The 27,790-nt window shown below is 41.2% G+C and overlaps 1 protein-coding gene across 1 annotated transcript; it reads left to right on the forward strand.

Moving 5' to 3' along the window:
• Nucleotides 1-10,098: 10,098 nt before the first annotated feature.
• Nucleotides 10,099-27,218, forward strand: CPB2 (carboxypeptidase B2). Its single transcript, XM_062607374.1, has 11 exons — nucleotides 10,099-10,319; nucleotides 14,245-14,320; nucleotides 16,996-17,120; nucleotides 17,205-17,313; nucleotides 17,842-17,943; nucleotides 18,499-18,603; nucleotides 21,091-21,207; nucleotides 22,178-22,268; nucleotides 25,825-26,027; nucleotides 26,809-26,893; nucleotides 27,010-27,218. Exons 1-11 carry the CDS (start codon nucleotides 10,243-10,245, stop codon nucleotides 27,192-27,194), a joined length of 1,275 nt encoding a protein of 424 aa, XP_062463358.1. The 5' UTR covers nucleotides 10,099-10,242; the 3' UTR covers nucleotides 27,195-27,218.
• The last annotated feature ends 572 nt before the right edge of the window (nucleotides 27,219-27,790 follow it).

Consider the following 27,790-nt stretch of genomic DNA (forward strand, 5'->3'; position numbering starts at 1 on the left):
CTGTGTAGTCTTTGCTTTTAGTAATGCATGTGCTAATGGGAAAGAATGTATCATAGAGCTGAAATGGAGACAGATGTAAAAAAAAACCTGAAATTGTGGGCTCATTAAGGATATATCCTCCACATTGTTATACTGCAGATGGCAGAAAGTAGGAAGAATTATTTCCAATGTCATTTCTGAACATGCCACTCCCAAGACACCACCAAAGATGTGACTCTGCTTGCTGGATCTGCAGCCTGGCCCAGTATGACTTTCCCCATTCAGTGCAGTAACCGTCATTGTCTTCCTTTGCTCATATACCCACAAACTTTGGCTCTTTTAGCATTCTGCGGTGCAAGCAGACTATTTTGTTTCTGTACTGATGTTCAGATCCTGCTCCTGATCAGATCTGGGCACCCTGTTCTTCTCATGAGCCTACGTATTTAATACAGGGTGGGAAAGGTGCAGTATCCTAAGACTGATTTCATTTGGTCATAGTATTTCCCAGTGCTGGCGGAGAAGGGGAACATCTCTAGTGTTACGATGGAGATGTCACCCATCGTGGTTTAAACCCAGTCAGGTAACTTGTTCACTCACTCCCAGTGAGTGGTGCCCAGCTGACAACAATCGAGGTCCGTGTCCCTCCCCCACCGGGGCTCTCCGCTTCCCCGCTCCCAGAGGAACGGGGAGGAGGATCGAAAAAGTGCAACTCCCACGGGTTGAGACAAGAACAGTCCAGCAACCAATGTACAACACAAATCACCACCGCTACTATCAACTACAACAATGATAAGGGAAAATAACAAGGGAAGAGAATACAATACCACCGGCCAAGAAAACAAGTTCCACCCGGAAGCCCGTGTCCTTCCGGGTAACTCCCAGTTACCCCCCACCCCGGCCATGACGTGCTGTGGTATGGAATACCTCCCCGGCTAGCCCAGGTCAGGCGCCCCATCTCTGCTTCCTCACAGCCTCCCCTCCTCCCTGGCAGAGCATGAGCCTCACAAAGTCCTTGGTCAGGGTAAACATCACTTAGCAACAACCGAAAACATCGACTTCACCAACACTGTTCTCAGGCTGGAAGTCAAAACACAGCACTGCACCAGCTAACACAAAGGAAAAAAAACATGACTGCTACTGCTGAAGCCAGGACATCACCCCAGGTTATTGTCCAGCAAGGGGGAGTTACCAGAGCATCACCCCTATGCTGCTGCTCCTCTTCCCCAGCATAGGACCAGCTGTTGCCATTCAAGAGGGGTGACACTGAAAAGGTGGCTGCTCTTCCCTTATGTTGCCTTACTTGAGAGTCCTACAGAGGTAAACCAGAGTGAGGAAAATGCAGACAACAGCATTTCTCTCTGGTGGGATGGTCATGTGTTTTGTGTGTGTTTTGTGCATGTTTGCAAAGTGCAAGGGGCCATTTTTGGCTTGATACAGAGTGTAGATCTGGAAAGGCCAGGTAATCATGCCTGAGGACAGCCTTGCTCCAGGTTCCCCATCTCAGGAAGGTGTCCTCACCCCAGACTCAGGTGTAGATGTGAGGCATGAAGTAGGTGATGGATGGGAGATGGTATCAGCACAGGGGTAAGAGGAGGGGCTTTTCCCTTTGTCCCAGACAAATGCAAGCAGCAGTTATCCCCAGAGAGAAGAAGGGATTTTCAGTCATTTCCCATTCACCAGCCCTTAGCAACTCAGTTTTTTTTTGCACAGGGGTAGGATTTTTAGAGAAGCCTGCTGGGAGAGGCAGGGAGAGGAGGCTTTCACACATCATGTATTTCTCAGTGGGGAGGTGTCTGTGGAGACCAAAACCTGCCTCTAGCTCAGGCTCTGGTCATGTACACTGTTAGTCGAAGCATATTTTGTGAAGAGGGCTTCTTTTCCTCCTCCTCAGCGCTGGAGCCAGGCACCCTGCCATACAACCCTCCCCTTTGCTAGCCCCTTGTGCCCCAGGCTGCGTTTTGGGACACTCTCCGAGCTTCAACCTGCAGCCAGCCTCTGCACCAGCTCTGGACCAGTGCAGCACGGAGAGTTAACCGCGAGATGGCACTCGCTCTGCCTGGAGGTTTAGAGACTGCCTCGCTCGAGTTCTCAAAATGCTCTCCTCTGGGAAATGGACTAAAATAGGGATATTTAACCCTAGGCAAAACGCTAGCAGCTGCCAGTGTGCAAAAGGGAATAAGTGTTGTTGTCAGGGGCACTATAGCAAATGCCTTACCAGATCTTCATTTTTATCTCTATAATGTCCCTTGAAAAATAAATCTGTCATGGGCCTGGAGGTGTGGGAATAGCTGCATTCTGTTACAGGAGTAAAAACATTCTCACTTTTCAATGCACCTCTGTTTAATTGGGTATTCTGTTTATTTCAGGCACTTGAGGCTTTGCTTTCATGAACTGGTAACAGAAGCCTGTAATAAGGTTCCCAGCAGATACTGATGGGGTTAAACCTATGACAACCATCACAAAAAAGCAGGATCTGGAATTTTTTGCTGTTGCTTTTCTCCAACTTCTTCCATTACTCTTAGAAAAAGCAGCTGTCTGGGATTCACTCCCAAATCAAGCTGGCTTTGTAAGCCCTTTCATTATTGATTTTCATTGCACAATTAATCATAATTTTCAATGCTTCAGAAAGGCTTAAACATTCATATGAATAAAAATAGAGAGTCAGCAGTTACTTTAAGTAGGAGAAAAAAACATGAGGGCAATCAATCCACGTGCTCCAGGGTACAAGCCTGATCAGCAGATGGACTCAGAAGGAAATATTCCCCCACAGTGTAGTAAAACATAATTAGGTGCACAATGAGGGTTTTAAACTTCCTTGTATATCATCTATCCTGGCTAGAAACCATCTATTCTGGCCTTAAAAAGAGGATAACAAGCAGTATGGCTGGCTGCTGTGTTCCTGTACAGATAAAGTCATGTTTCTGCTTCCTCCAGGGGTGGAATTGAACCAAAACCGCAAGCTGAAATCACTCCTCATTCCAAGTGCAGCTTAATTCTGCTGTGAGCCTCATCAAAAATGTCAGGACTTGGTGTCCATTGCTGCCTAACTGAGAAGCAGCTTCCATCTGTCTCCTGCTTGGAAAATGGGACCATGATACTGGCAGATGGCTGCAAAAAGCACATGAGCAGCATTGGTTCTAGAGCAAGCACTTGGCTACCACTGCTTTCAGCTTGACTCAGAAATGGTTCCTGGTGCCTCTGATCTTGCAAACCCATGTGTTGAGCTGCTACTGTGACTGTCCAGCTCTCCATTGTCTGTTGCTCCTGGCAGCCTCCTCCAGTGCCTGAAAAATGGAATCAAGCATTTGGGAGTGTTTTCCTCAAGGCTGCTCAGTCACTTTACATTCAGCACTTTCCTGGCAAGCAGACAATGTGAGCAGCAGCAAGAGGCACACTGAATGCCTGAGTACCAGCCTTATTGCCTGCTGTGTGGTGAGCAATGTCAGAGTCAAAATTTATCAACAAACCTAAGAAGCTGTTACTAAGTATGACAGGAAATAGAGGAGCTCTGTGTACTGGTAAGGTGATATCTGTGGACTTTATACAGCTTAGTGTGGGAAAATTCTGAATTAGGACCAACATCACTTGATAATGCTCTCATTTTGTTCGTATTTTTTATGTCAGTGCTCAGTGACGGTTCTCTTCTGCCATTGATTTGTTGCCCTGATGGTTCCTTTGCTGCTGTCAAAGTAACACACAGCTCTGAGTCTCAGTTCTCAGACTAAGCATTAATTCTAATTAGTCTGAGAACTAAGCATGAGTTTAGTTCTCAGCATTAGTGAGAGCACTGTTTTTCATTGCACCTTATTTACTTTTTGTGCCCTGATCACTTTGTAAAGGCGTGTCTTACAGAAAACCTGATTTAGTCCCAGGGTGCAAGCTATTACAGGTCCATGATAAATTGTTCAAAGCCAAGAAGGTCACAATTCACACAGACCATGTGCTCACAGGTAATGACATGTCTGAAATCTGTGAAAAGAGCAGAAAACTACATAATCAATCATGCATAGAAGCACTGAACTCCCTCAGGGCATGCACTCATTTAGTGCATGGTCTTGAGGATCTCAAGGAATACAGCAATGGATAGCTGTAAACACACAAAACATGGAGAGGAACCCCACACATACACTCGGGAAATCTCATAGCAGGTAACTGACATGCACAGTGCTGCTTTGACTGACACAAGCAGAAAAGCAATGTCACATTGCCAGGCAACTCCAGCAGCCTACGATGTTGTCCTGGCTCTTCACTGCAGTTAAGCAAGCTGGACACCATGGAGCACATTTTGGTTTGTCACTGAGGTGGGGAGATGTCTTCTGACCAGCCCCTCAGTAACATTCCCTCCCTCGATTTTGCAGCCCTGGCAGAACACCCTGAACATCTGAGAGGTGGTGTATAAGCATTAGGTGTATCAACCTGTCCATGCCTCCTCCTTATAACCTGCATCTGCATGGCTGCTAGTAAAACAGACCTGTGAACATGCCAGTGAAAGGCTCAATCAGCCACATCAGTGAAAAGTAATAGAGCTCTCTGAGGAGGAATGCAGGCCCCCACTACCAGCCCCACCTCCACTGCTGGAGCGATGCTGCGCATGTGGTGATAAACCTTACAGAACAGCCAAATGACTCTAGAAACATCCCAAATTCACCACTGAAGCCAAGTTCTAGGATTATAGGTTCTGCTAATTTTAGAAGTTGTGAACTGTGAATGCGACCAAAGTTGGAAACCTCCTTGGCTTGCCAAGCTTCACAACATGTGGGACCAACCTGCTAATGAGGGTTCAGCTTCTGCTGACCTGGTGGAACCCATTTGGGAGCACCCAGGGGCTTTGAGCCTCATAGAAGAACAAATTCTCATAAAGTACTTTCACTATGTGCTTCTCATACAAGCTCTGGGCAGAGGAATGCAGAACATGTATGCTATACAGCACCCTCTCTAGCCTACAGTGATCTCCTAAAGGTTTCGAAATGACACCCCAGACAGGAATCATGGTGCTCTCAGAGAATGGCCCTTTGATGTAGATTGCAGAAACTTTAAGCACAGATGCCCTTAGGTACCAGAGCAGTCGCACCATGCGGGGCTGGAGCAGTCACATAGAAGTGCCACTGCTTTGTTGGGGTCTGCAACTGCAATGCTGAGAGTGCACTGCAAGAAAGCTAACCTCCCCTATCCCTGGATGGATAGAAGACAAGTCAAGTGCGTATTTGGATACACTTGTACAAGAGCTTTACCTTCCAGCTTTTCCTCTGCAGTGTGGCTCTGCTTGTGCAGACTGATGGTCAGCATGGGCTGAGAATGAGACGTGCCAATCTGACCTGGGGACCATACCAGCGAAAGGTGTGAATGAAAGGGGGCAGGAGCATTGTTCCATGAAGCTTCTCTTCACCAGCATCCTCAAGCAGGTTTAGACATCCTCCAAACAGGTCGCAGCATCCTCAAAATCCAAAGGCAGGTTCCACTCTTCTAACCTCTACCAGATGCCATGCAAGCAATGTGAACAAGTGCAAGCAGTGCAGAGAAGACTAGCAATTACTGTTGATGCACTCAAGAGACAGGCAGAACACATTACTAGTCCAGGGCTAACTGTGTTCCTGATATTTACGTACATGCACATAAGTACATAGAGATGGGGACAGATGTGCATGCATTCACTTGCACCTTAGGTGATCTCTGTAGATGGTACTTGAAGAAACTTTCTCCAACACTCAGTAGCTTTTCCTGGAATGCTCCTGCAGTTCCCATTGATATCCTTTTTTAAACAAAGTTAAGCTTGCTTTGCAAGTACTTCTTGTTAAGATACTGACAAACAAATCAGTATTTACTGGCATTAAGAAAAGATGAGTCACTTGTTTGGGTGGGAGTTGATAACAGACCTTCAGGAAACAGAGCTCATGATGAAAATGTTTAACCAGTACTGACACCTCCGTACCTCCACAAAACGGCACATACACTACAGCATCTTTCTCCCTGCTGACCCTGGAAAGCTAAACAGTAAGGAGAGTAGAATAAAAATTTAATAAGATAGGTTGGTGTAAATGAATACTCAAAAAAACAAAGTGGACATGTATATGAGGGAGAAATGCTGTAACCACAAAAATTTAGACATAGTTCAGATTGTCCCTTCCTGGTGGTTTCATGGGCTGCAAAATTGCTTCCAGAACGAAATGACAGAGGTTGGTGACATTGCCCACGTATGTAAATGATCACAGTGTCCTACGGAGATTAATTGATTCATGAATAAAGATGAGGAGCTGAGGTGTGCAAGGAGAAATCATTTATCAATTATATGCCTTGGAAAACTGAAAGATGATGCGGCCTTAACGGCTGAATGGGTTTGAAAGAGAGACTTGTAAATTGAGTTCTAATTCTGTTCTGCTGTATTCATAATAAAGAGCTGTTAAACTAATTGCATCCTTGTGTGGTTCATGAGCAATGGCACTCAGCTGCATCAGACAGCAAGCAACAGAGATCAGAGTTTAGTCAGATTCCAGTCATTCTTTGCCTCATCTAGGAAGGATGCTAACCAGTTACTTTTGGCCTCATCAGTAGTTTTAATGCACAAAAAAGGGCAAGTGCCATAAATATTTTTCAGGAGATTAATTTTGTATTTGAATCTGAATTTAAAGAACCAAGAAGGACAGCACAGACTCACTTTGCTTTTGTGTTCTGCTTCAGTTACTTGGATCCATTGTGATTATCCAACCCTAGAGGGCCTCGTTGTTGACTAACTGGAAACGAGGATTCTTAAGGGTCAAAACAGTAGCAAAATATGCTAATCCCAAACAGCAAAAAGGATCTGAGGGATGAGGCTGCTGGTAACAGCTGACCTCTCATTCTACTGCCCCTTCTGTGTGCTTGTTAACAGATTCGCTACTAAAAACAGACAGTATCAACCTAGCATGGGCTCTGGCACACACTGAAATACAGACTCAGATCCGAGAATCTCGATGCAGGAAGAGGCTTGTTATTTAAAGTCTTGCTGCTTGACACTGTGAAAGCCTGGGATCAAAGAGACAGCCACACTTGTGTCCTTGTTGAGCTTAGAGGAAATTTCTTGACACCTGGCTGCTGAAAGCCAAGGATGCCACTGATGGGAGTCACTGGAGATTACTCAGTGGCACTGCTGTGACTGCTCAAGACCATCTCCCTGCAGCAATACCAGTAGTTACTTTTTTGACTTGTTCTATCTGACCACTTTCTTGGGTCTGGCTCTCCTTCACCAGCAACAGCAGCTGCAGGAGCACAGCACAATGGCCAGGCACAGCCTGGTCCTGCTCATATTGATGTTGTCCACTTCCAAAAGGATAAAGTACATTTTGGGCATTTTCATATTGACAAGTCACTTTGTCATCTCAGCCTTCGAGTCATTTCACTGTGGCTACGAACCACAGACATAAGAAAGAATACACAGCACAAAGGTTTTGTGATCCTGTAATGTTTACAGAGGTCTGGCAGCGTGCTCTGCATTCAGAACTCCTATAACCATCACAGCCAAGCATGAAGCTGTATGCTGGTGCAGTAGGTGCTTGAGCAGTGATAGATACCCTGACTAGCTGGGACATGGGTACCTGGCCTGTTCTGCTGCCACCTTTTTCATCACAGACATCTTAAACCTCCACACAAAGATGTGCCAGAGCCTGGTCTGGATGAGGTACAACATCTACGCAGCATCCAGAGGACATTAGTGTTACTATACATGAACGTGGAGAGGGAGTGGAGAAAAAGCAGATTTGGCCTAAAGAATGGATATCTCTCTTCAGAATTGCCTTTGAGGTGTCATTATACTTAAAAAAGCAATATACTAATGGCACCAGGAAGCTTATATACTGCCAGTCCTAAATCTCACAAGTGTAGTTTTCAACAAAGAAATCAACAGACTACTTTGTTAATTACCTGCTCTGAAAACTAGGAGCCGATTGTCCCTTATTAAATAAAAGCCTGTGCGTGTCCCAGTGCTACTCTAAAAGTTAACAGAAACCAACTGTCCCTCATTACTGCAAGGCTTCTGATCACATCTGCTATGGTAACACTTACAGGCACCAGCTCATCATAGCCCGTGGTCCGCCCGTGGTCCGCCCGTGGTCCACCCGTGGTAGAAGGAATAATTAATCCAGGTGCAGCAAAATCTTTGAACTTTCAACCAAGCAGCTCTTCCTCAGGGAATGCTGATTCATCAGAAGCAAAAAAGGATCAGTTTTGATGAATTTCCTAATTAGAGAAAAATACATTTATTCAGGGAAGGGAGCTCTTGAACAGTTGAAATCTCGCCTTGCAAGAGTTCTTAAATTCAATTTGATTTTCTCCAGGTCAAAAAAAAAAAAAAAAAAAAAGCAAGCATAGAAATGCAAGTTAATTTTCAATAACATTATAAAAAGCCTTGAAATTGAGTAAAACCAAATAATAGTTGAAATGATGAAAATTACATACTTTGATTAACTCATTTGCTTTTATAGTTGCCCTTCACAGTGGTCTTTAAGACTGCATTATTATTCCCAGCTTATCTGGGAAATATTTCTCAGGTTCACAGAAATTCTTGAAAGTTAATAAACAATCTACTGTTGTGGGTAGAGCAAATATATCTTAATTTATGACTTTTGTAGCCCAGAATAGCTCTTATTGCTTGACCATAGCAAAGACCTGAATGTCCAAGCTGAGGGAGGGAGATATCTGGAACTCATGGTGTTCACTGGAACAAACAGCCTCCTACCTCTAAGCCAGTCACCCCAGCTCCAATGGCCATGAATAGGAGCAGGTGTTTCATTACACTCTGAGATGTCTATAGAGATCACAGATGGATTAGTCCTGGAAAGAGGCCACTTCTCTGCAGTGCCAATGAAGCAGCATGAGATGGCTCACTCAGGTATAGTGGTCTGCACTGGGAAAGGATGAAGTTGGAGGAGATGGTGTTTCTAAGAGGACAAGACAAGTGGGTAGGGGTATGGTCAACATAAGGACAAATGATGACCCCTAACAGCTGGGTGGAAGTAGAGAAGTTAATGCTTAAGTTTCTCTTTTTTTTGGTCTTCCATCCTACATTTACTTTTCTCTTTATTTTGTTTTAACCTGTGCAGTGCCTTAACCACCACAAGACTCTAGTTTGTCCTTCCTCAGAATTTCATTTAGTGTCTTTAGTTTCCTCAAGCACCCAGTTTTGCTTTTTTTGGGGGATGTGAAACACTTTCAATACATACCAGAAACCCAAAACCGAGCAGGAAAACAGCAGCTTTCAAACAGAGTGTGAGCCACCTCTTTGCGAAAAGCTGAAGAACCCACAGTAAAAGCAATCAACATAAAAAAAAGTCTCACATTTTCCCAAACTTTCTTCTCAGGTAGTTAGTAGAAAGTGTTCCCTTTTCCTCCTTAATTAACGCTTTAAGACATAAAGAAATATGATCTTTTATTTCCTTTTTTACCAGCAACCCCACTCCATCAGCTTTTCAATTTCCTCTGTTACACATATCTCAGTAGGTTCAATTTTTCTCTGAATTTGTGTCTGTGCATCAGACATTTCCAGACAAAAGGGTGCCTGGATGGCCAAGCTTCATCTCCTGTATTTTATCCTCTGCTGGCAGCTTCCTTTTGCCTACATGAGGGAAGAGCATCTGAACCCCTGGTTTAAAAATCAACCCCTGTGGCACAGCACTTCCCCTGCTGTGAATGGCCTCTGTACCTTACCAGAACTTCCAATTTGTTTGAACAACATCTACAAAAGATAAAATAGGAACTACAAAATCTAGGTAAGGTGTCAGTGTTTTTTTTTATTTTCCCTTTGGTGTCCAGTTTGGGGAGTTCCAGTGTTGGTGCATATTCACAGACATTATAACCCCAGGGTACTCACTGGGTAGCATCATTCACCTCTGCTGACTTCAGCCATCTAAAACTCAGCTGTCTGGCTTCTTAGGACAGATGTACCCTCTGTAAACATTACAGGATCACAAAACCTTTGTGCTGTGTATTCTTTCTTATGTCTGTGGTTTGTAGCCACAGTGAAATGACTTAGAGGCTGAGATGACAAAGTGACTTGTCAATATGAAAATGCCCAAAATGTACTTTATCCTTTTGGAAGTGGACAACATCAATATGAGCAGGACCTCCCCAGGGAGCTCTGTCATATTGACTTAGCCACCAGGAGCTTGGGAGCTTGGGCTTGAGATGAGAGACAGTAGTAAATTTTAACCACTCTTTAAATAACGTTTTTTAAATCAATAATGTGGGTCCTGAACCCTCGGCTTTCCAATTGCATTTAGTTTCATTGTGTATGCCATGAAGATGAAGTTTTGCCTGCTCTTTTTTACCCTACTTATCTGGATTCAAGAGAAGCATGTCTTCACTCTTTCAAGGTAAATATCTACTGGTACTACTGGGCTTTTAGAGTGTGGTGAGTGGGACAGGGAATGTACTGAGGCAGAATAACTCCAAGTCTCATAAGAAAACATTTGGCAAAGGCTGACATTTATTTATTGGTCTTGTAATTGGATATGTGGTTCAATTTAACATATAGATGATGGAGGAAATGAAATTATTCTAAGTCTTCTTTGCATCCATAAATCCCATGTTTTTAATCATATTAAAACTATTTTTTTGGTCTAAGTGCCAATCAATTCTGTTCATTCAGTGCTTTTGAATGCCAGTAAAGGGCATTCTGAAACTTAATGGGATAAAATAATTTGCTTCATTTGCCTTAAAACAAGATCATAAGTGAATTACTTCTTGAGGTAGAAAGATAAACCATTTCAGAAAGTGCTAACAATCTGTTTTCTTTCTAAAGCAGCTTTGATGATTGTTTTTCCAGTCCTAAATCATTTTTGAATAACCATTCGGTATTTGTACAATGTTCTAGAAGCAGCTTTATTGTTACCTATTGATAAATTTCAGAAATGCCCGGGAACCAAACTCTTTCTTAAAACACAAGGACATATGTCAGAGATGAAGACGGGCAAAGTGCTTTGATTTTCTACATGTACAGATGATTTGAAGAACTGAAATGTTTTAATAGGTAGAACTAAAAGGATAAGCCCCTTGTGGTGCTATTAAGCAAGCTGAGCAACCTACAGGAATCACGATTAAACACAACCCGCTCACAGGACTGAAACACCCACACAAATAATAGTGAATTATGTCTCACAGCCCCTCTGTAACTCCACACCACATGCCAGTGGCAGACCTGTGAGAGATGAACACCACCGAGTTAATGTCTCAGAAGAGGGTATTTCATACCCATTTGTGTTACAATCCTGTTTTGTTCTAGATTGCTACAGAGGTGTGAGGAAGGTTACAGCGGGGGAGCAGTTAAACATGGTTTTAGGTTAATAGGGGGACAATTAAACATGTTTTTAAGTTAATTCAGTTGGGCAATACTGCTCTGTGCTACTTGAAGGTTCATCTATTTCATATTTTAATTAAATGATGAATATCTGACCCTAACAGAAGAATGCAACATTTCTCACTGAAAAGTCTGAGTCTAACCTTCCCAGCCCTGTTTATAAAAATGACTAAAACAATGAGATTTTAAAGGTGATATAACTGACTTTTTACTTTTATTTGGGTGCTAGTGTGGAAGGATTTAATGGTCATGTATTAAAGCTTGCCTTTGCAAGGTTATAGTGTGATTACTGCATTGTGAGACTTGTGAAAGAGTTGGGAACAGTGGAAAGACACACAGTTCACTTGTAGAGATAGGGCAAGTGTGGCAGCTGACTGAGAGACAGCAAGGTGGGAGAAAAGAGCCCACAGGCAGACATCTCTGCTCGAGTCAGATGAACAGCTTACACGGTCCAGGAGAACGGGTGATGATGCTGGCAGCATTCCTCTAGTGACACTACCTGCCGGAGGCAGGTAAGACATTCAGCTGAAGACAGGTAGGGAGGTCTCTTTTCTGGAGATGATAGTCACAACACGCAAGATTCAAATGAAGCCAGGCTATGAGGACAGAGAGACACATCCCTGCTGGTGCCTTGGTTTTGTGGCATGTGATGCCGCTGGCATTCACAGTGACTGAGAAATGAAGTGGAGAGGAGAGATGAAGAGACTGACATGCCAGAGAGCCAGCACTGATTTGCGACTATCTGTGAGAGGGTGGCCAGGGCCCCTGGGTGGGATTCAGCTGACTATATGGGATTTCTGTAGAGTGCTGCATGGGAACAAGTCCCCTTCACCTCCTGTACAGCTAGTGGAGAAAAATATGTGTATTTAGGTTATAACTTATTCCAGTTTAGCACACACATCTAAATTCACTCAGGTTAACCAGGCCCTGAAAATGTCTGTTTCTTTATTAGGAGTGACAAGCTCAGATACCAAAACCATCTAAAATGAACTGTAATGCATCCCACTCACTCTGTCATAGCTACAAGTTAAGGCCTGAGCATTGCGGGGTATGGCAGCTGGACTTACTTTTGTCACCCAAAGAAAAAGTAGAGGCAAAATAGATGGGGAACAATGACAGAGCCCAGTGGGACCCTGGCAGAAAGTTAGAGAAGTGGAATATGAAGGAACCTCTTAAGGACAAACTTAAAGAGTAACTAGGGAAGCAGGGCATGAGGACAAAAAGTGGAAGCGTATTCAAGATGAACATGTCCAACCAGGGCAGTAGGCAGGAAAAGGAAGCTGGGGATGGGAGGTTGTTTCTGAGATTTGTATAAAGGCAACAATTAGAGCTTTTCCTCAAAGCAAAGGAACTGAGAAGCTGAACGACTACAATTTCAGCTGTTACTACTCTCCATGTTAAACATGGCTACAAGAGCAAGGGCAGAACTCAGATCAGCTTCTTCAGTGTATTCAGGTCCTACCAATGAGAGCTGTAGAGGAATTGCTGCTGGCTATGACCTGTCCAGTACTTATCACACTCAGTTGAAATATTTGTGCAGCAAATGTTGGGGTGCAAGTACATACCAGCTTCCTCATCATAGCACTCTCAGGCTGTGTGAATCACAGGACAAAGCCAGATGTAGCAGCACTTTTCTGGCCTCCCCTCTGAAAAGACTCCCTCAGATACAAGAAGACAAATTCACTTTTAAAGTAGCCACAAAAACACACTGTGAACTACACTTGCCTAAAGAAATAGGCAAAATGCCAACTCTGACTATCCCTGATTACTTTTTGATGCTCTGTCAAATGACGGTGGAGGCAAAAATAGGGCTGGCATATTGCTGGTTTTACATGAGAAACAACAGTGATTGCTTTGAAAGTGGCTAAAAGTAGAAAAGATAAATTACCAGGTTGCCAGATGCTGTCACGTCTCTGCTTGAAATCAGTCACAACACTGAGTTGTGACAATCGTGTTATGCAGCTTGAAAACACTAGTGCTGATAGCTCTGCCTGTTTTCTTTTCAGAATAGTCTTTGCAGACACAGCTGGCAGGGGCTTCCACAGTGTCAGGTTTATACACTACTGCCAACTCCACATGATTAGAAGGCTGAGAGCCAGCCCAGCCCAGACAATGGAAATAAGTGTTTGACATTCCCCTGAGTCTGCTCCTTCTACACAGACAAATTATTTTAATTATCTATCGAGTGCAATTTTGAGCTACAGAGCTTGCAGGGAACTGGAAATCAGGACTGGATTTACAATGCAAAAATAGTGGATTTTCTTTCCAGAAAGTGAATTTCACTTCTGTCACCAATAGTGGGGCGAGGCATGGAGTAGCTGGATTGCACCATTTCATGTACTGCATATCCAGACCATGGGTTTCAAGTAGAAGGGGAATATAAGTTACCAGGCAAAGAGGGGGAGGACAGTGGTATAGACCAACTGAAACAATACCTGGCAGAGGGACAGAAGTTAGGAGATTGGGACAGCTGGACTTTAGTAGAAATGATGATGGTGGTAGTCTCTGCTCATCTATAAAACATCATGTTTTGCTTTTGCCCACCTGGGAGGGCTTTTGCCACTGCTGAACAGTGGCTGAGACCACAGAACTCGGGGGACAACAGGAGAGCTCTCTTCCTGGTCTAGGCTAGTTTTCCACCGGTGCTGCTGCACTCAGGTGCAGCTGGAGCTTGTTGCTGTTGTGCTGGTACCAGCTCCCAGGATGGTTCTCATAGTCCGTCAATAAATATTGGCTACCAAAGCCCTGCACCACTTCCTTCATGGATTTTACTGGCTGGCAAAAGCAAAGGCTGGAATGGAGCTCAGCATCTCCATTATTGAATCTTTGAGTCCACGGCAGCCAAGACAGGGAAGATGAGAAAGGCCAAGCCTGCTTCTCTACTTTCACATGACCTAGAGTTCTGAGTACCTGTGCTTTACTTAAATACCCTTCTTTTTCAGAGATGAAGTTTTGTGGGCTCTTCCACAAACAGACGAACAGGTTGAAGCACTTCAGGATTTATTGAACACCACTGAGGTAAACAGATCCCTCTGCCTTTCTTGTATCTAGGCCAGTTTCTTCCTCCAGGTGAACTAATACTGCCTTTCTTACCAGAGGAAGATTTAGCCCACTTTTATTCACTTGTTCCAATACAGCAACTCAACAAATGCCTGATTTTCATTGCTCCACTATCTTCTGACTTACATGAGGAGATCCCTTCTTCATAAAGTTGAAGTAATGCATTATAATAGAGCTCAGATTTCTGCAATTGATTTTGTGTAGTAAGACACTGAAAAACTGGCAAAGCACCAACACACGGTAAATAGAAACATGCTTGCTAGGGAGCCTCAGCATTTTAGACCAATGCAGTCTTGACCTATATGACTTGCACAGCTTTGAAGATCAGTACTGGATTTTTATGGTAGTTTTCTTAAAGCAGCATTTAAAAGATAAAAATCTCTTAAGCAATAGCTTTTTTAAAAGTAAACAACCAAAACTCAAAAAGCATTTTAACCTTTCATTAAAGACTAGAGTATTTAATTAAAATGAGCCATCTCTTCCTCTTCAAAAGCATTTGCCCACCTGCACCCTCCCAGTTTGAAGCCAACACTCTGCAACAAAGGTGTAAATGTTCCATCAACCAACATAATTTACAGTATGATTGAGGATGTGTTACAGATAGATGAAAGCTTTCAGTGGTGCTTATGCCCAGTCTTTCTCTGTCTTTTTTGGCTACTATTTGTTTTATGTCCACCCCAAAATTCTACCAGTCTTCTGCTGTCCCTATTAGCATCTTTTGATCCTTCCCTTTAGTTCTCACAAACCTTGATAACCTTCCTTCCTCTTTTCCACTTCCACAAGTCAATTCACACATCTGTCTCCTTTCTTGTACCAAAGTAAATCTTCCCTCCTCCATTTCTTCCTCATCACCATCATTCTTCACTTCTTTGTATGCAGGAGCCCCAAGAAGTAATTAAGAACAACTGCAGTACATTCAGTGCAGAGAGAGCATGTGCTGATTTCTACCAAGTCACTTGTGTGAATACGCAAGCCGAACATTTTTCAAGGGTTATAAACTGACCATTTTTTTCCCATGGCTACAAATTGAGCAAGTTATAAGAAGAGAAAGGGAATGAGAGAAGGAAAAAGAAGCCATAAATAGTGCCTCCTAACAAATTTGAATGGTTCCAATCTAGCAATCTAGCAAAGAAGCAGCATATGAAAATTAGCATCTTACAAGAAGAATTATCAGGCTAATTATAGGTGCTACTCCTGCAGTTGGAAGCAAAAACCTAAAGCAAAGGAAATACTTTGTTCTTGCAGCACACACATTGCACGTAGCCTCCATCAGAAGACCCAGATGCAGTAACAAGAGAGTCTTTTCTTGCTGCCATGGGGTAGTATTGACCATTGCGATAATAGGTAAAGAGACCAATAATCATACGCATTATCAGAGTTTCCCATTTACCCCCATTCACTGCTCCTCTGCCACCTCAGCTGTGTCAATCCAGAGTTCCTTGGTTTTCATCACTCTCCATTCAAATAATGCCTTCACCTAAGAGAAACTCAATCTGAACTAGTGCATGCTGGTGGAGACAGCAGTCTAGCTAGGGAAACAGGAAAATCAGTGCTGGGCAGCTAAGCATCCAGCTTGCATCTTAGATGGGTTTTCCAAACAATGCTGAGCCATGTGATGCTGTTACTACCCAGCCAATAACATGTGAGGTGATACACTGAGACTAGCTCAACCATTTGTATAGCACACTGCAGTAATATATCCAAGGGCCAAATGTTTTCCCACTTACTGTTCCAAAGTGTTGATTAAAAGCATGGATGAGTTTTCTGTAAGATTTTGCAGACACATTCTCTCTGAGGTATGAGTGAGGTAAACAACTGACAACTGCTACACGCCTGGAAACATGGCACCTAAGTTGAATATAATAATGCAACCACACCAGAAAGGAAAAAGAATAAACCCTTTTGTCTGGCAACTCCATGTTGTATGTTTTCAAAAATGCATCCAAGGATCATGTTGATCTTTTTCACATTGTGAATTCATAACTAAATTTCTTCTTACTGTCACTCCTAGATCTTTTGGTATTACTGGTTTTAAAGTTTCAGTCTTTTATTGAATATGTTGGCTTCTGATTTTATTATTGTAAAAGATTTAATTTTACCAAGAAGAATCTCATTTTCTTATTTTGCTCCCATTTCTAATCTCTGTATTGCTGCTTCAACTTGACTTATATTCAAACCCCTTCTGGCACTTATTTCCCCCCCTGATCAAAGTCATCAGCAAATACAATAACCACAAAGACTAGCCTGATCTTCATTAATTCTCCAAATACCCTCAGGGAAAATAACTCTCAGCAGACTTTAAAACATGTAACATAATAACCAGCTAAGCATATCTATTATACCAGAAATACTATCTCGGAAAAGGTTATGTTCCTGTCTTTGTTCCTGATTTATGAATTTATGTGCAGAAGTTATTATAAACATGTCTTAAACACACACGTTTTATTTCCAGCCGTAGCAGAATGCAGAAACACAACACAGGGAACATTAAACTGCTTGTTACAAGTGGTCTCTTAAATTGAAAACGTATGCTTTGATTATTTTTGAACTACTTCTTAAATGTCAGTAAGAATATTCTTTCTTTCCTAAGTTAAAAAAAAAAATAAAAATAAATGCTTTTGGAAACTTTGCAGGTCATTCTCTGGCAACCTGTTGTGGTTGAAAATATCAAGAAGGACAGAGAAGTCCATTTCTATGTCAGGGCATCCAGCATAAATAGCATAAAAGCTCAGTTAAGGCAACTGACCATCCAACACAAGTATGTATTTTTTTATTTGTTGTCGTGAATGTTTCTGTAAAGTTGTTTGCCATTTATTTCACAGGACATTGTGCTCTTTTTCAGAGTCTCACTGGGAGATGTTCAAGGACTTATTGAAAAACAGATAATCAATGACACAGTCAACCCACGCATATCTTCATCATATTATGAAAACTACCATTCGATGAAAGAAGTAAGACATTTTTGTCGTAACCCTCTGTAGATTCAAAGGCTGAAATTTGTCTCATGTTTGAGAATGGAGATAAGGAAAGAAATCATCATCAGGTAAATTATTACCATTGTATTGCTCAGCCACTGAGAGTTGTATTTACTGTAATGCCTTCATAAAGAAAGAAGCCCCAGACAAAATCTCTCATTTTTGCCTCAAACTGCCATTCACATACAGTTAATAAGGAAGGAAAATGAAACCACAAAACAACATACAAATATTTTACACATCAAATGAACAGCGATTTAACTAAGTAGAAGTAAAGAGGAATTTCAGGGCTACATTTGGACACTGTTGTGACTGTATCTTAGTGAGGGTTTTATGAGAAATTACAGAGAGACAAGTGGTAAGTGGGCTGAATTGCTAGTTTTTCTTTCTCATCAGCTAAAGAGGCAGGATTTTGGGAGGAAGAATTAATCTAAGTCTAGACCACGTTCAGGGATGAAGGCAAACAATTGGGATAAGATCAATTTGCTAACTTCAACCTTGCAGATATATTATTGGATGGAAGAAGTAGTGAAAGTCCATTCTGACCTCCTCCAGAAAATATATATTGGATCATCATATGAAAAAAGACCGCTTTATGTTCTGAAGGTACAGCTGTGACTTACTGCAAAACCTGTCCAAGTATTAATGTCAGCAAGTGACGAGGTTTGGCCAGAGCACTTTCTTAAATCTATACTTATATGCATATTTTTGTGGGGGTTATAATTTTCTTAAATTCTTTCAATAATGTGTATTGCATTTGCAAAGGCATTTGACCACATTAGGCTCCTTGTTGGGTCACAAGAAAGTTGTCACATTTAGGCCATCTTTCAAATGCATGAAATACTGGTGTGGTGGATACCCTCCTCTGCTAACTATGAATCCAACCTAGTTTGTTGCCCTGCTTAGTTGGTAACCTACTCACTTGACCTCAGGTCTTGCTGTAGTCTTGATGCTATGTTAGGAGCTTGCTGCAAGCAGTCTGAACATGGCTCCCTGACTGCATGTGAATATAACTGACAGCAGTATCCTGGCCCAGTATCAGACTAAGCTCTCCTCACAAGACAGATGTTTCTTCTTCCATCTTGGTTACGCTTTTTACTTCTGCTTTCAGGTGGTTCACTTTGCAATGGTGCCATTTTAATACAAGTTCTCTTTTGTCAGCTTTCTAAAAGGCAGGACAAATCCAAAAGTGTCATATGGATTGACTGTGGTATCCATGCTAGGGAATGGATTTCTCCTGCTTTTTGCCTGTGGTTCATAGGCCATGTGAGTAGCTAAACACATCTGATTGATTATCATTTTCAAAGCAAAGCAAAAAATCTTGATTATTTACCAGATTGCACTCTAAGCTTCATAAAGTCTTAATCTACAACACCAACATACGAGTTTTGTGTCTAAGCTGCATACATAGCAGCGAGTGTGTGTGCACATATGCGTGTGTGAGTAGGTGGAGGGGGGGATGTGTGCGACAGACAGAAAGTCATATGGATCAAACGCAAAAGAGCTCAGATGTATTCTCAAGTATATGAAAGAAACTTCAAAGTTTCTTCAAATGTGCAGCAGATTCAATATAGATGTTTACAATTATGAATAGTCATGGATGGAGAGGGCATGTCAGGAAAAGCAAGTATCTGGTAATCTACTAGGGCTGTGCCCATACCACCACATGGCTCCAAGGAATGATCTTAGCTCTGAATCATGCAGCACATGGTGGCTCATGCCCATATTACTGGCAGCTGGCCCTGCCTGGAGTAGATCAGAGAAGACCCAGAGTGAGCACAAGCTGTCCTACAGCCCCTGGCTTTTCCCTACATGCCTTCCTAAAGAAATACGTACCTCTTGCTCCAGGCATGGCATAACTCCACACCAGCATGAATGCCAGCAATCTCTATTTATCACTTGCTGTGATGTGTCACCTGCTGCCGTGCCTACTCCTACTGCTCCTCTGCGTCCTCCCTCTGCATTATTTATTTGTGTTCCTGCTTTTTTCCAGTCTGTCTCATTCAGAGAACGAGGCCACACAAGCCACCTTCTTCTAAAGGTACCATCCCTCCTAGAGACAACCTCATTTCAGACCTCCAGAACACGATCCACATCTGCCAGCCACATGCATAGTACCAGCTCATGGGAACTAGTAAATCACTGATGGGATGAGACTGTAGTATGGGTTTAGCCCAAAACCAGCCCTGATGTGCAGTTGCAGACCGATGGTCACATCTGATCTTTGGTATTTTTGATACCTACACTGCTCAGAATAGTGAACAAGGGTACACGAAAAGATTCAACATCCATGGTTTTCACCTGTACCTTAACATATGTTGCCTTTGTCTTTTGGAATTTAAGGCATCTCTGCTCAACTCTGTTAAGCTGCTGGCCCAATTCCTAGTATGTACCAGAAAAAGGCTCCTAATGCCTTTCTGGCCCAGACAAGGTTGCCCAGATTGCTCAGTTAATATCTTGAGGTATTATTCACTGTTTTCCACAAAAGCGAAGTTCATTGTAAAAATATGCTAGATGAGATTCAGACTTCACAATCACCAGTACTGTAGCCAGAGAAACAACATAGATGAGTCCTTCAAACATGAATTACAGTTCATGATGGAACTAAATAATAAGGATAATAATCATCATCATCATCATCATCATCATGTGTTTATATCTGTCCTCAGTCACAACAATAAAATCTCAGTGACTATAATATTTGAAAGGATATTGCAAGAGTTAGGAGCAGATACAGCAGAATGTACCTTGTGACCCACCTATAATGCCAGCCTCTAAGGTTCCCTTGGAGAGAAATGCATTTGCCCTTTTCATGCTGCTGCAAATAATTACCAGCTGTGCTGTCACTTTGCCAGTGACATGTCCCTGCAGCATTTTTCAGAAAACAAGCGGAACATTTAGGTTCATAATCCTTTTGATCTCACTTATGTGTTTTAAATTCAAATTTTATTTTTATATCACTTCATAAAAATAACATTTCAAAATCTGACATTAATCCGCATCTGCACACACACATTAAAATCACTAGCTCTCTCTAGTAAATCCTAGGCATTCTTATAATGGGTTCACTCTTTATCATTTAATTTTGTAGAAAGATTGACACTTCCCTTTAGTCAGAGAAAGCCCATTTCCTCAGTAAAATGAGGAATGTTTTAAAAATAATAAAGTGGTTTAAGTAAGGCATAAATAATAACAATAAAAATATTATATGATTAATAACTTAATCTATTTTAATAGTAATAAACCCACTTATCTAGGTTAAAATTTATCCCTGTGTCACAGACCAACAACCAGTTAGATAAGAAAGAAAAAATAATGTTATATACAGCAGCCATTTGAAACATTACTTGTTATTTTGGGGCCTGCTTTATTTTATGTCCTGATTTATTTTATATACCACTACTTTCCTGGTATTTTCAGTGGGAGGGAGGGTTCCTGTATTTTATATGACTAGCAGAAGTTCAAACCTTCCTCTTAACAGGCTTCAACTCTACCTCATGATCACCAATTAACATTGGACTGCAGCATATCTGATTGACTGTGTCAGTTCAATTCTTACCCTCTCCCTGGCATTTCTAACCAAAGAGCTACTTTGCTGTTTAGCAGTTTCTGTGATGTGATGCATCTCTACCAGGAGATAGACTGGTCTGATAACTGCATGGTTATTTTACATAGGCCATCAGGTGCCTTTCTAGGAAGGTAAGAAAACCACTGTTACAAATGCTTTTAAGAAGCTTCTCCTGTGCTTTATAGGCAATCCATGTGCGTGAGAGAGATCAGACCATGACAGCACTTCTGGAGCACTTTGACTTCTACATCATGCCTGTGATCAATGTAGATGGCTACGAGTACACGTGGAGCCATCCTTCTGTATGTAGAGCTTTTCTGACAGCCTATGCAACGCACTGATGTGTTATTTATGTGAACCATCAGTGAGCATGCTTAGGGCATCATTTCCACCCTGGAACCGCATGCCCCGAACTCTTAATCTATGCTTGCAATTTCTGCATCTTTGCCGTATGTCAAAAAGAACAAATTCTGCAACAAATTGGCATCTGACCCACAGTGCCTTGGTGTCTTCCAAAATGCCAGAAATGCATTTGTAAATGACAGAATCTCACCTTGGGATTTTAATACTTCAGCAGCAAGGTTACAGCTACTGGCACAATCCAGCACAAGCTGGACAGCATGCTGCATCACACAAAGAACAGTCAATAGCTCACACCTTCCTCCTACAAGGTAGCCCCATTTTCGGTGTACTTTTTGCTTCATATACATGAAGGTACGACATGTATCTTTTGTCCAAGAGTTTATGTATTGGTTGCAAATTCCAAGCTGTTGAGATGGTTCTTTGGTTTTTAGACCATTCACTCACATTAAAAAGAAACCACAACAATCTTCCTCCACTCTTTTACTCATCCAGTCTTAACCCAGCCTGTCTCACATTTGGATAACTACATATATATATACCTCAACAGCTGCACACCAAATTTCCAACTTTCCACATGCTGTCAGCAATGCCTACAAAAAGGTTGGACTTGGGAGTTCTAAACTCATATTTCTGGCCAAACTGTATGTCTCCTCCTCTCCTTCCCCAGTCCAAATCCATTGAAATCAGACCAGATGTGACCACTTCTTATCCTACCCCGTATTGTCTTTTATCATCCAGCCTTGCCGGCAAGCAGATTGTGGTTTTATAATCTGCCTTGGTCTTTTGCATCTTCCTTGACACATGACCTGTAGAGGCACAAGTGGGAAGTCATTTAATTAATCAATGAGATGGTGCACTGTTTTTTTCAGCTTTTTTCCCTGAGCATGGCTTGTGTGTTCGTTTCCATAGAATCGGCTGTGGAGAAAGAGCCGCTCATCGCATGGTAACAGCAAGTGCATTGGTACTGACATGAACAGGAATTTTGATGCGCACTGGTGTGGTATGATATAACTTCCTTCCTATTGTACCCCTGCCTCACTTTCAGCCTTTAAAATTCATTATTTTGGAAAAAAAAAATTTTCCTATTTCACAGAGTTAATATAAAGACAAATGCAGCTGATTATCTGTTATGAACAAGTGAATACTTCAACTTCAGACACTTTTTGTTGGGACTCAGGATTTTTCCTCCTCAGAGGGGATTAACCTCTTCCCAGCACCATGACAAGAGAGAGGGGGACCAGGACCCTGGATCCTGCCCCTTGCATCACACCATAACACATGTGGTGTAGGCTATTAAGGGGAGGGACAAAAGATGGAAGAGAACCATCTCAATATCCCTTGCCATGTCAATCAAGAGCTGTTACACCATCCAGTTGAATAGATGCTCCACCGTGCTGTGTTAACTGATCACCCCAGTCATCCTTCAGTAATGCCTAGCTGACCAAGATTTTTTGGCTCCCAGTGTTTGTTGTTTTCAAGGCTGTATCACGTTTATTTACCTACAGGCAGTTTAGTGCTTGACAGGTTTTTAATGCAGAATAGCTGCCTTAAAATGTTAACCTATGGGTCAGATCTGGCTACACAGAGTACTGACAGTAATGTCCTGTATGACTTTTGGTCATTTTAGTCAATTATTAAACTGGGAATAAAGATGTTTATTAACCATCCATGGCTATTATATGGGGAAAACCACACATTTTTTCAGGCACAAAATTATGAAGATGGAGACCACAAACATAGATCTGAAAGTGATATTCAGTATAAATGTGTCATAAAAACAGAATTTGGAGAAGTCTGAAGGAGTAACAGCAAAAACCTATGTGATACAGATACTAGTTTCAAGGTTATACAATGTAGCGCACTCAACTTGTCAAGCACTTCTGGTGAACAACTTCTGAAGTGGAGAGATGTTTCTATTTCACAAAGAGCAGAAGAAAACAGGTAGATTAGAAAGTGCTTCCTCTTTAAGTAAATCTTTGGACAAAATATACATCTTCTTATAGGGCAAAACCAGAACATCTTACTTAAGTAATCAGGGAAGCATTCATACTGTTTTCAGCCATGCTACACTCCTCTCTTTTAGACGTGTTTGGAAACATAGAAAAGCCTCAGCACTTTGTAGGGTCATTGGAGAAAAAAAAATGTAAAGGTGAATCTAAGGACTAAGTCAGATGCTTGTAATAACTTAAACAGGTGATTGTAAGGTTGTTCCTAAGTTTCTGCTTCTTTTAGTTATATTTATGTATATATACGTGTAACTATAGTCAGTAAAATGCTGAAAAAACAACCCCTGTTTTTCTTAGTTAGCATAAAAATATTGTTTATACTGATTCAGATACATTAATGACTGGTAGCAACAGTTGAGCAGATTTAACCTAGAACATATTAACTGTAAAAATCTCCATTATTGCTGTTCAACAGGATTCTCAGAACCAAGCTGGAGTTTTATCACTTTATAATACTGCTGCAATTATTAGTAGTTGTGTCAATTGAATACAATAACAGAATTGTGTTCATAGGAAAAGGCCACAGATTCATGGGGACCTGCAAGTTAACTTTTCTAAGCAGAGAAGAGTTCTTGTCAGGGGTGCCAAATGTTCAGACTTCCACTGGCTTCAGATTTGCTTGTGAATACACTTTTGTGCCACCGCAAAATCCTGGGTTTCAGCTGTATGCATTTAAAGCTGTTTTCCCTCTTCAGCTGCTTAGATAACAACTTTATGAAGTTTATGAACAAATCCCTCATGGTTTTTTTGAAGAGCAAAATACACTAAATGCACTGATACTGTATGTTTTTCTTTTATACCAGTATGAAGCAAAATTATTCCACAAAAAGCAATGCACTAACTTGGAATTTGCTCTGTGGAACCAATTTTGACTGGAACCTGGATTTAAATTGTTCTCCACATTTTCCATATTGTTCCTTTAGCTGGCTGCTCACAATCTGCACAAGAATTTAGGAAAGCAGACAGAACATTTATCTAAGATTGCCAGCCAACAGATTCTTCATTGCCTTTTTCCTTGGAGAGTTCTCCCTTCTTTGCAAAACAAAACAGTGTAAAATTTAACATTCTCATTTTGCCTCTTTTGCATGACTTTGCTCAAATGCCAGGAACTGTTTGTATTTTCATGTGCATGAATTTTCATGGACTGTGAAATCCCCCTTGATTCAGAAACATTAAGGTTCATACTTATATCCCAGAATATAAATGTGCCACAGCCCTCTCTACCCCAGTACCCTTCTTTCTGACCTCCCAGCCTGCACCTCCCAGAGCCTCTCTGTTGCCACTTCTCCCACACAGCCTTCTCTCTTCAGTGTATTATTTCTGCTTCTTCATACAAGGGGCATTTATTTTTAGCCATTGATACTATAAAGGAGCTTGCAGCATCTGTGGAACAGTTCAATGCATGAAAATACAGGTTTATTCATAACATCAACAACCACACATCACCATATCACCTAAACTTTCTGTCTATTGCAACTACATTTCATGAAATACACCTTTATGGAGCCATGGAACTTTTAATTAAAACATATATATATGTTTTAGGTTAGTACATGTATATGTTTTAGGTTAGTATATTAAAACATATATATGTATATGTGTTAAATATTAAATTAAATAATTTTACATATTGAGATATATATACATTTCAATCACAATTTTAAAGCGGTTTTGGGATCCAGGTATGCTCCCTGCTACTTTGGCATGGTATAGATCTTCCTTAGATATCACTGGCACCAAAAGATGTTTCCTTCTCTCCTGTATCTTAAGATAATAGCTTGTGTTTCTTTCTCAGGGCTGCAACTTTGCAGCTGTAACTGGCATTACTGATTTCTGAAAGATGGGCATCTGTTAAAACACACCAATGCCCAAGGATGAAGAAAGTCTTGCCGGTGTTAAAGTACTCAGTGAGCTTTATCCCTGCATAAGATTTAAAGATAAAATGTCCATTTAAACTAGAGATAGTAGCAAAGGGGAAAATTTACAAAATTGATTAAAACATGGAGACCTGACATTTAACATTTTAATGTCCTAATGTCGTAAAGATCCTAGCTTCTTCCAGAAAGTTATTTGGTCTTATTCTGAAGAGAGCAAAAATGGTGAATCCTAGTCGTCTTCCTGGTAACTTGTTCCAGTGCATAGTTTTTCTCATTCCCTTTGATTTGTGTTTCTCCTACTTCCAAGTTGCAGGTTTTTTCCCCCCAGTAATCACTTAGAACTGTCTTTTTTCTGTAGGACTTCTATATTTTGAGAAGGGATTTCACGATTTTGTTCTAGGTAAATTTAAATCGAGCATATTCATCCTCTCCTCTAAGACATTTTATCCGGTCTTCAAGTCATTCTTTTTTTCTTCACCTTCTCCATTTTTTTTTCCAAGTGTATAGCAGGTGAGAGATCCCAGCAGGTTCACACTGATTTCTGGAAGCATGAGAGTTCTTTCCACAGCATGGCCATGTCCATTTCTTCTGTATTAGCATCATACTCTTCTCTTTTGTTAATCAGAACTGCAGAAGAGGAGAAGGAGTAACGCTGTGCACTTCTTTGTTACAGGAGAAGGAGCATCTCCCTATGAATGTCATGAGATATACTGTGGACCCTACCCTGAGTCTGAGCCTGAAGTGAAAGCAGTGGCTCGGTTTATCAGAGATCACAAAGACATCATTAAAGCCTACATAACCATGCACTCTTACTCCCAATTGGTATTGTTTCCATACTCTTACACTGTGGAAAAAAGCAAAGACCATGATGAACTGGTAAGTCTTCCCAGCTCCTGAAATTTATTTCAGAAATCTCTCCCTTGCTTTGTTAGGCTTCTAATGAGGAACACATGGTGCTCTAAGGATCAGGAATTAGCAAATTAGATTTCTCTTGATGTTCCTAAGAACTTAAAGAAGTCTGGGCTGATCTAGCAGTGTGCAACTTATCAAGCTGCTTCTGAAGACTACGGTAAAATAAAAATACTTGTTACAGATTGATAACACAACAACCCCTGATACACTGAAGCTAAAGAGCAAAGTCTTGTTTTATTGTGCACCTTGAAAAGATATTTTGCTAATTTCTGATTATGTTGCACAGTTTACATACATCCTAAAAGTACTTGTGTGTTTAACTGAAAAAATGCCCTCCATACACCTAAGCAATGAGGTACTCTTGTGGACACTTGCTACTTTTAAGGTTTAATAGTAGAATTCCCTCAATGAAAATCTATGTCAATACTACATAAATCAATAGTGACTTAAAATACTGTGGTGAAAAAGGAGAAATTTGAGACAAGAGGGAAAAAACGGTCTGACAATAGTTTGCTGCCTGAAGTGATGGTAAGGTCCCATATATATTTTTTACCTAGCTACAGCAGAAATGCAAACTGTGGCATGGGCATATGCTTAAAATTTTAACCACATTCTGTGGGTTTTCTAGAGCCTTTAATAAGAACATTTAACTAATGTGAGTTAACACAGAACACAGTGTAAGTAAATCCTAACTGCATACATATTAACTATTATCACAACACAAGAATGTTTTGTTTAATATCAGGAAAGTCTGGCAAAGAAAGCAGCTAAAGCTATAAGGAGAACAACAAAGAAAATTTACAGACCTGGTGCTGGTGCACAAACAATTTGTAAGTATGACTTTACTGCAATAAAGCACATCCTTGCTAGCATCAGAAGACAGCTTTGGAGCAGAAAACTAAAGTTCTGGTTCTAGGTGACTTACCTGTTTTCTCTTCTTATACAGATTTAGCTCCTGGAGGGTCAGATGACTGGGCTTATGATCTTGGCATTAAATATTCTTTTACCATTGAGCTTCGGGACACAGGAACTTATGGATTTTTGCTTCCTCCTCAAGAAATTAAACCAACTTGCTTAGAAGCACTTTCTGCTGTCAAAGAGATAGCTCAACATGTTCTTCAAAATTTATGATGTTGAATATAATTTATTCCAGCATGACTGTTCTCAGTTCAACCAATAATAATAAAAAAACCAAACACCTTGCTGCTTTATTAGGATTATTTATACACGGGCAAAAGGAAAAAGAATGACTGCACTCCCTGTATTTCATTTTAGAATACATGACATTTTTTCTGCCATACTTATAGACCTATAACAGTAGTTCAGTGCACTACATATATATATACTGAACACTGTAAGGGGAAAATAAGATAATCTTATGTCCCTCTAGATGATGGGAGCTCCAGGTGATGTAGCATCAAACAGGCCTCTGACTGACATATGTCATTCTGGGCAGACCCAGAAAAGATTCACTCATTTTGGTCACACAAGCTGTTACAGGATTTCCTCATAAAAAAACCCCAACAACCTATCCATCATTTTCACAAATAAAGGCTGTGCACATGAGAACTTCCCCCTGCATCTTTAGAGAAAGGTAAGGACACACCAGCAGCCAAATCCAGTGGGAGCTGCCCAAAGGCTCCTCTACTACAATCAGCTGCTATGTTTATCCTGTGGCCAAGGATTAGCACAGAACATAGGCTTCAAGACTTTATACCAGGGCCTCT

The sequence above is a fragment of the Pezoporus occidentalis genome, unplaced genomic scaffold (genome assembly GCF_034315485.1).
Source record: "Pezoporus occidentalis ecotype Australia unplaced genomic scaffold, CSIRO_AGI_Poc_V1 ctg122, whole genome shotgun sequence".
Taxonomy (NCBI): domain Eukaryota; kingdom Metazoa; phylum Chordata; class Aves; order Psittaciformes; family Psittacidae; genus Pezoporus; species Pezoporus occidentalis.

Coding starts and splice junctions, on each gene's coding strand:
- CPB2 (XM_062607374.1), top strand. CDS start 10,243: ATGAAGATGAAGTTTTGCCTGCTCTTTTTTACCCTACTTATCTGGATT. Junction 14,321..16,995: donor ATTTATTGAACACCACTGAG/GTAAACAGATCC, acceptor GAAACTTTGCAG/GTCATTCTCTGGCAACCTGT. Junction 22,269..25,824: donor TTTTGATGCGCACTGGTGTG/GTATGATATAAC, acceptor TCTTTGTTACAG/GAGAAGGAGCATCTCCCTAT.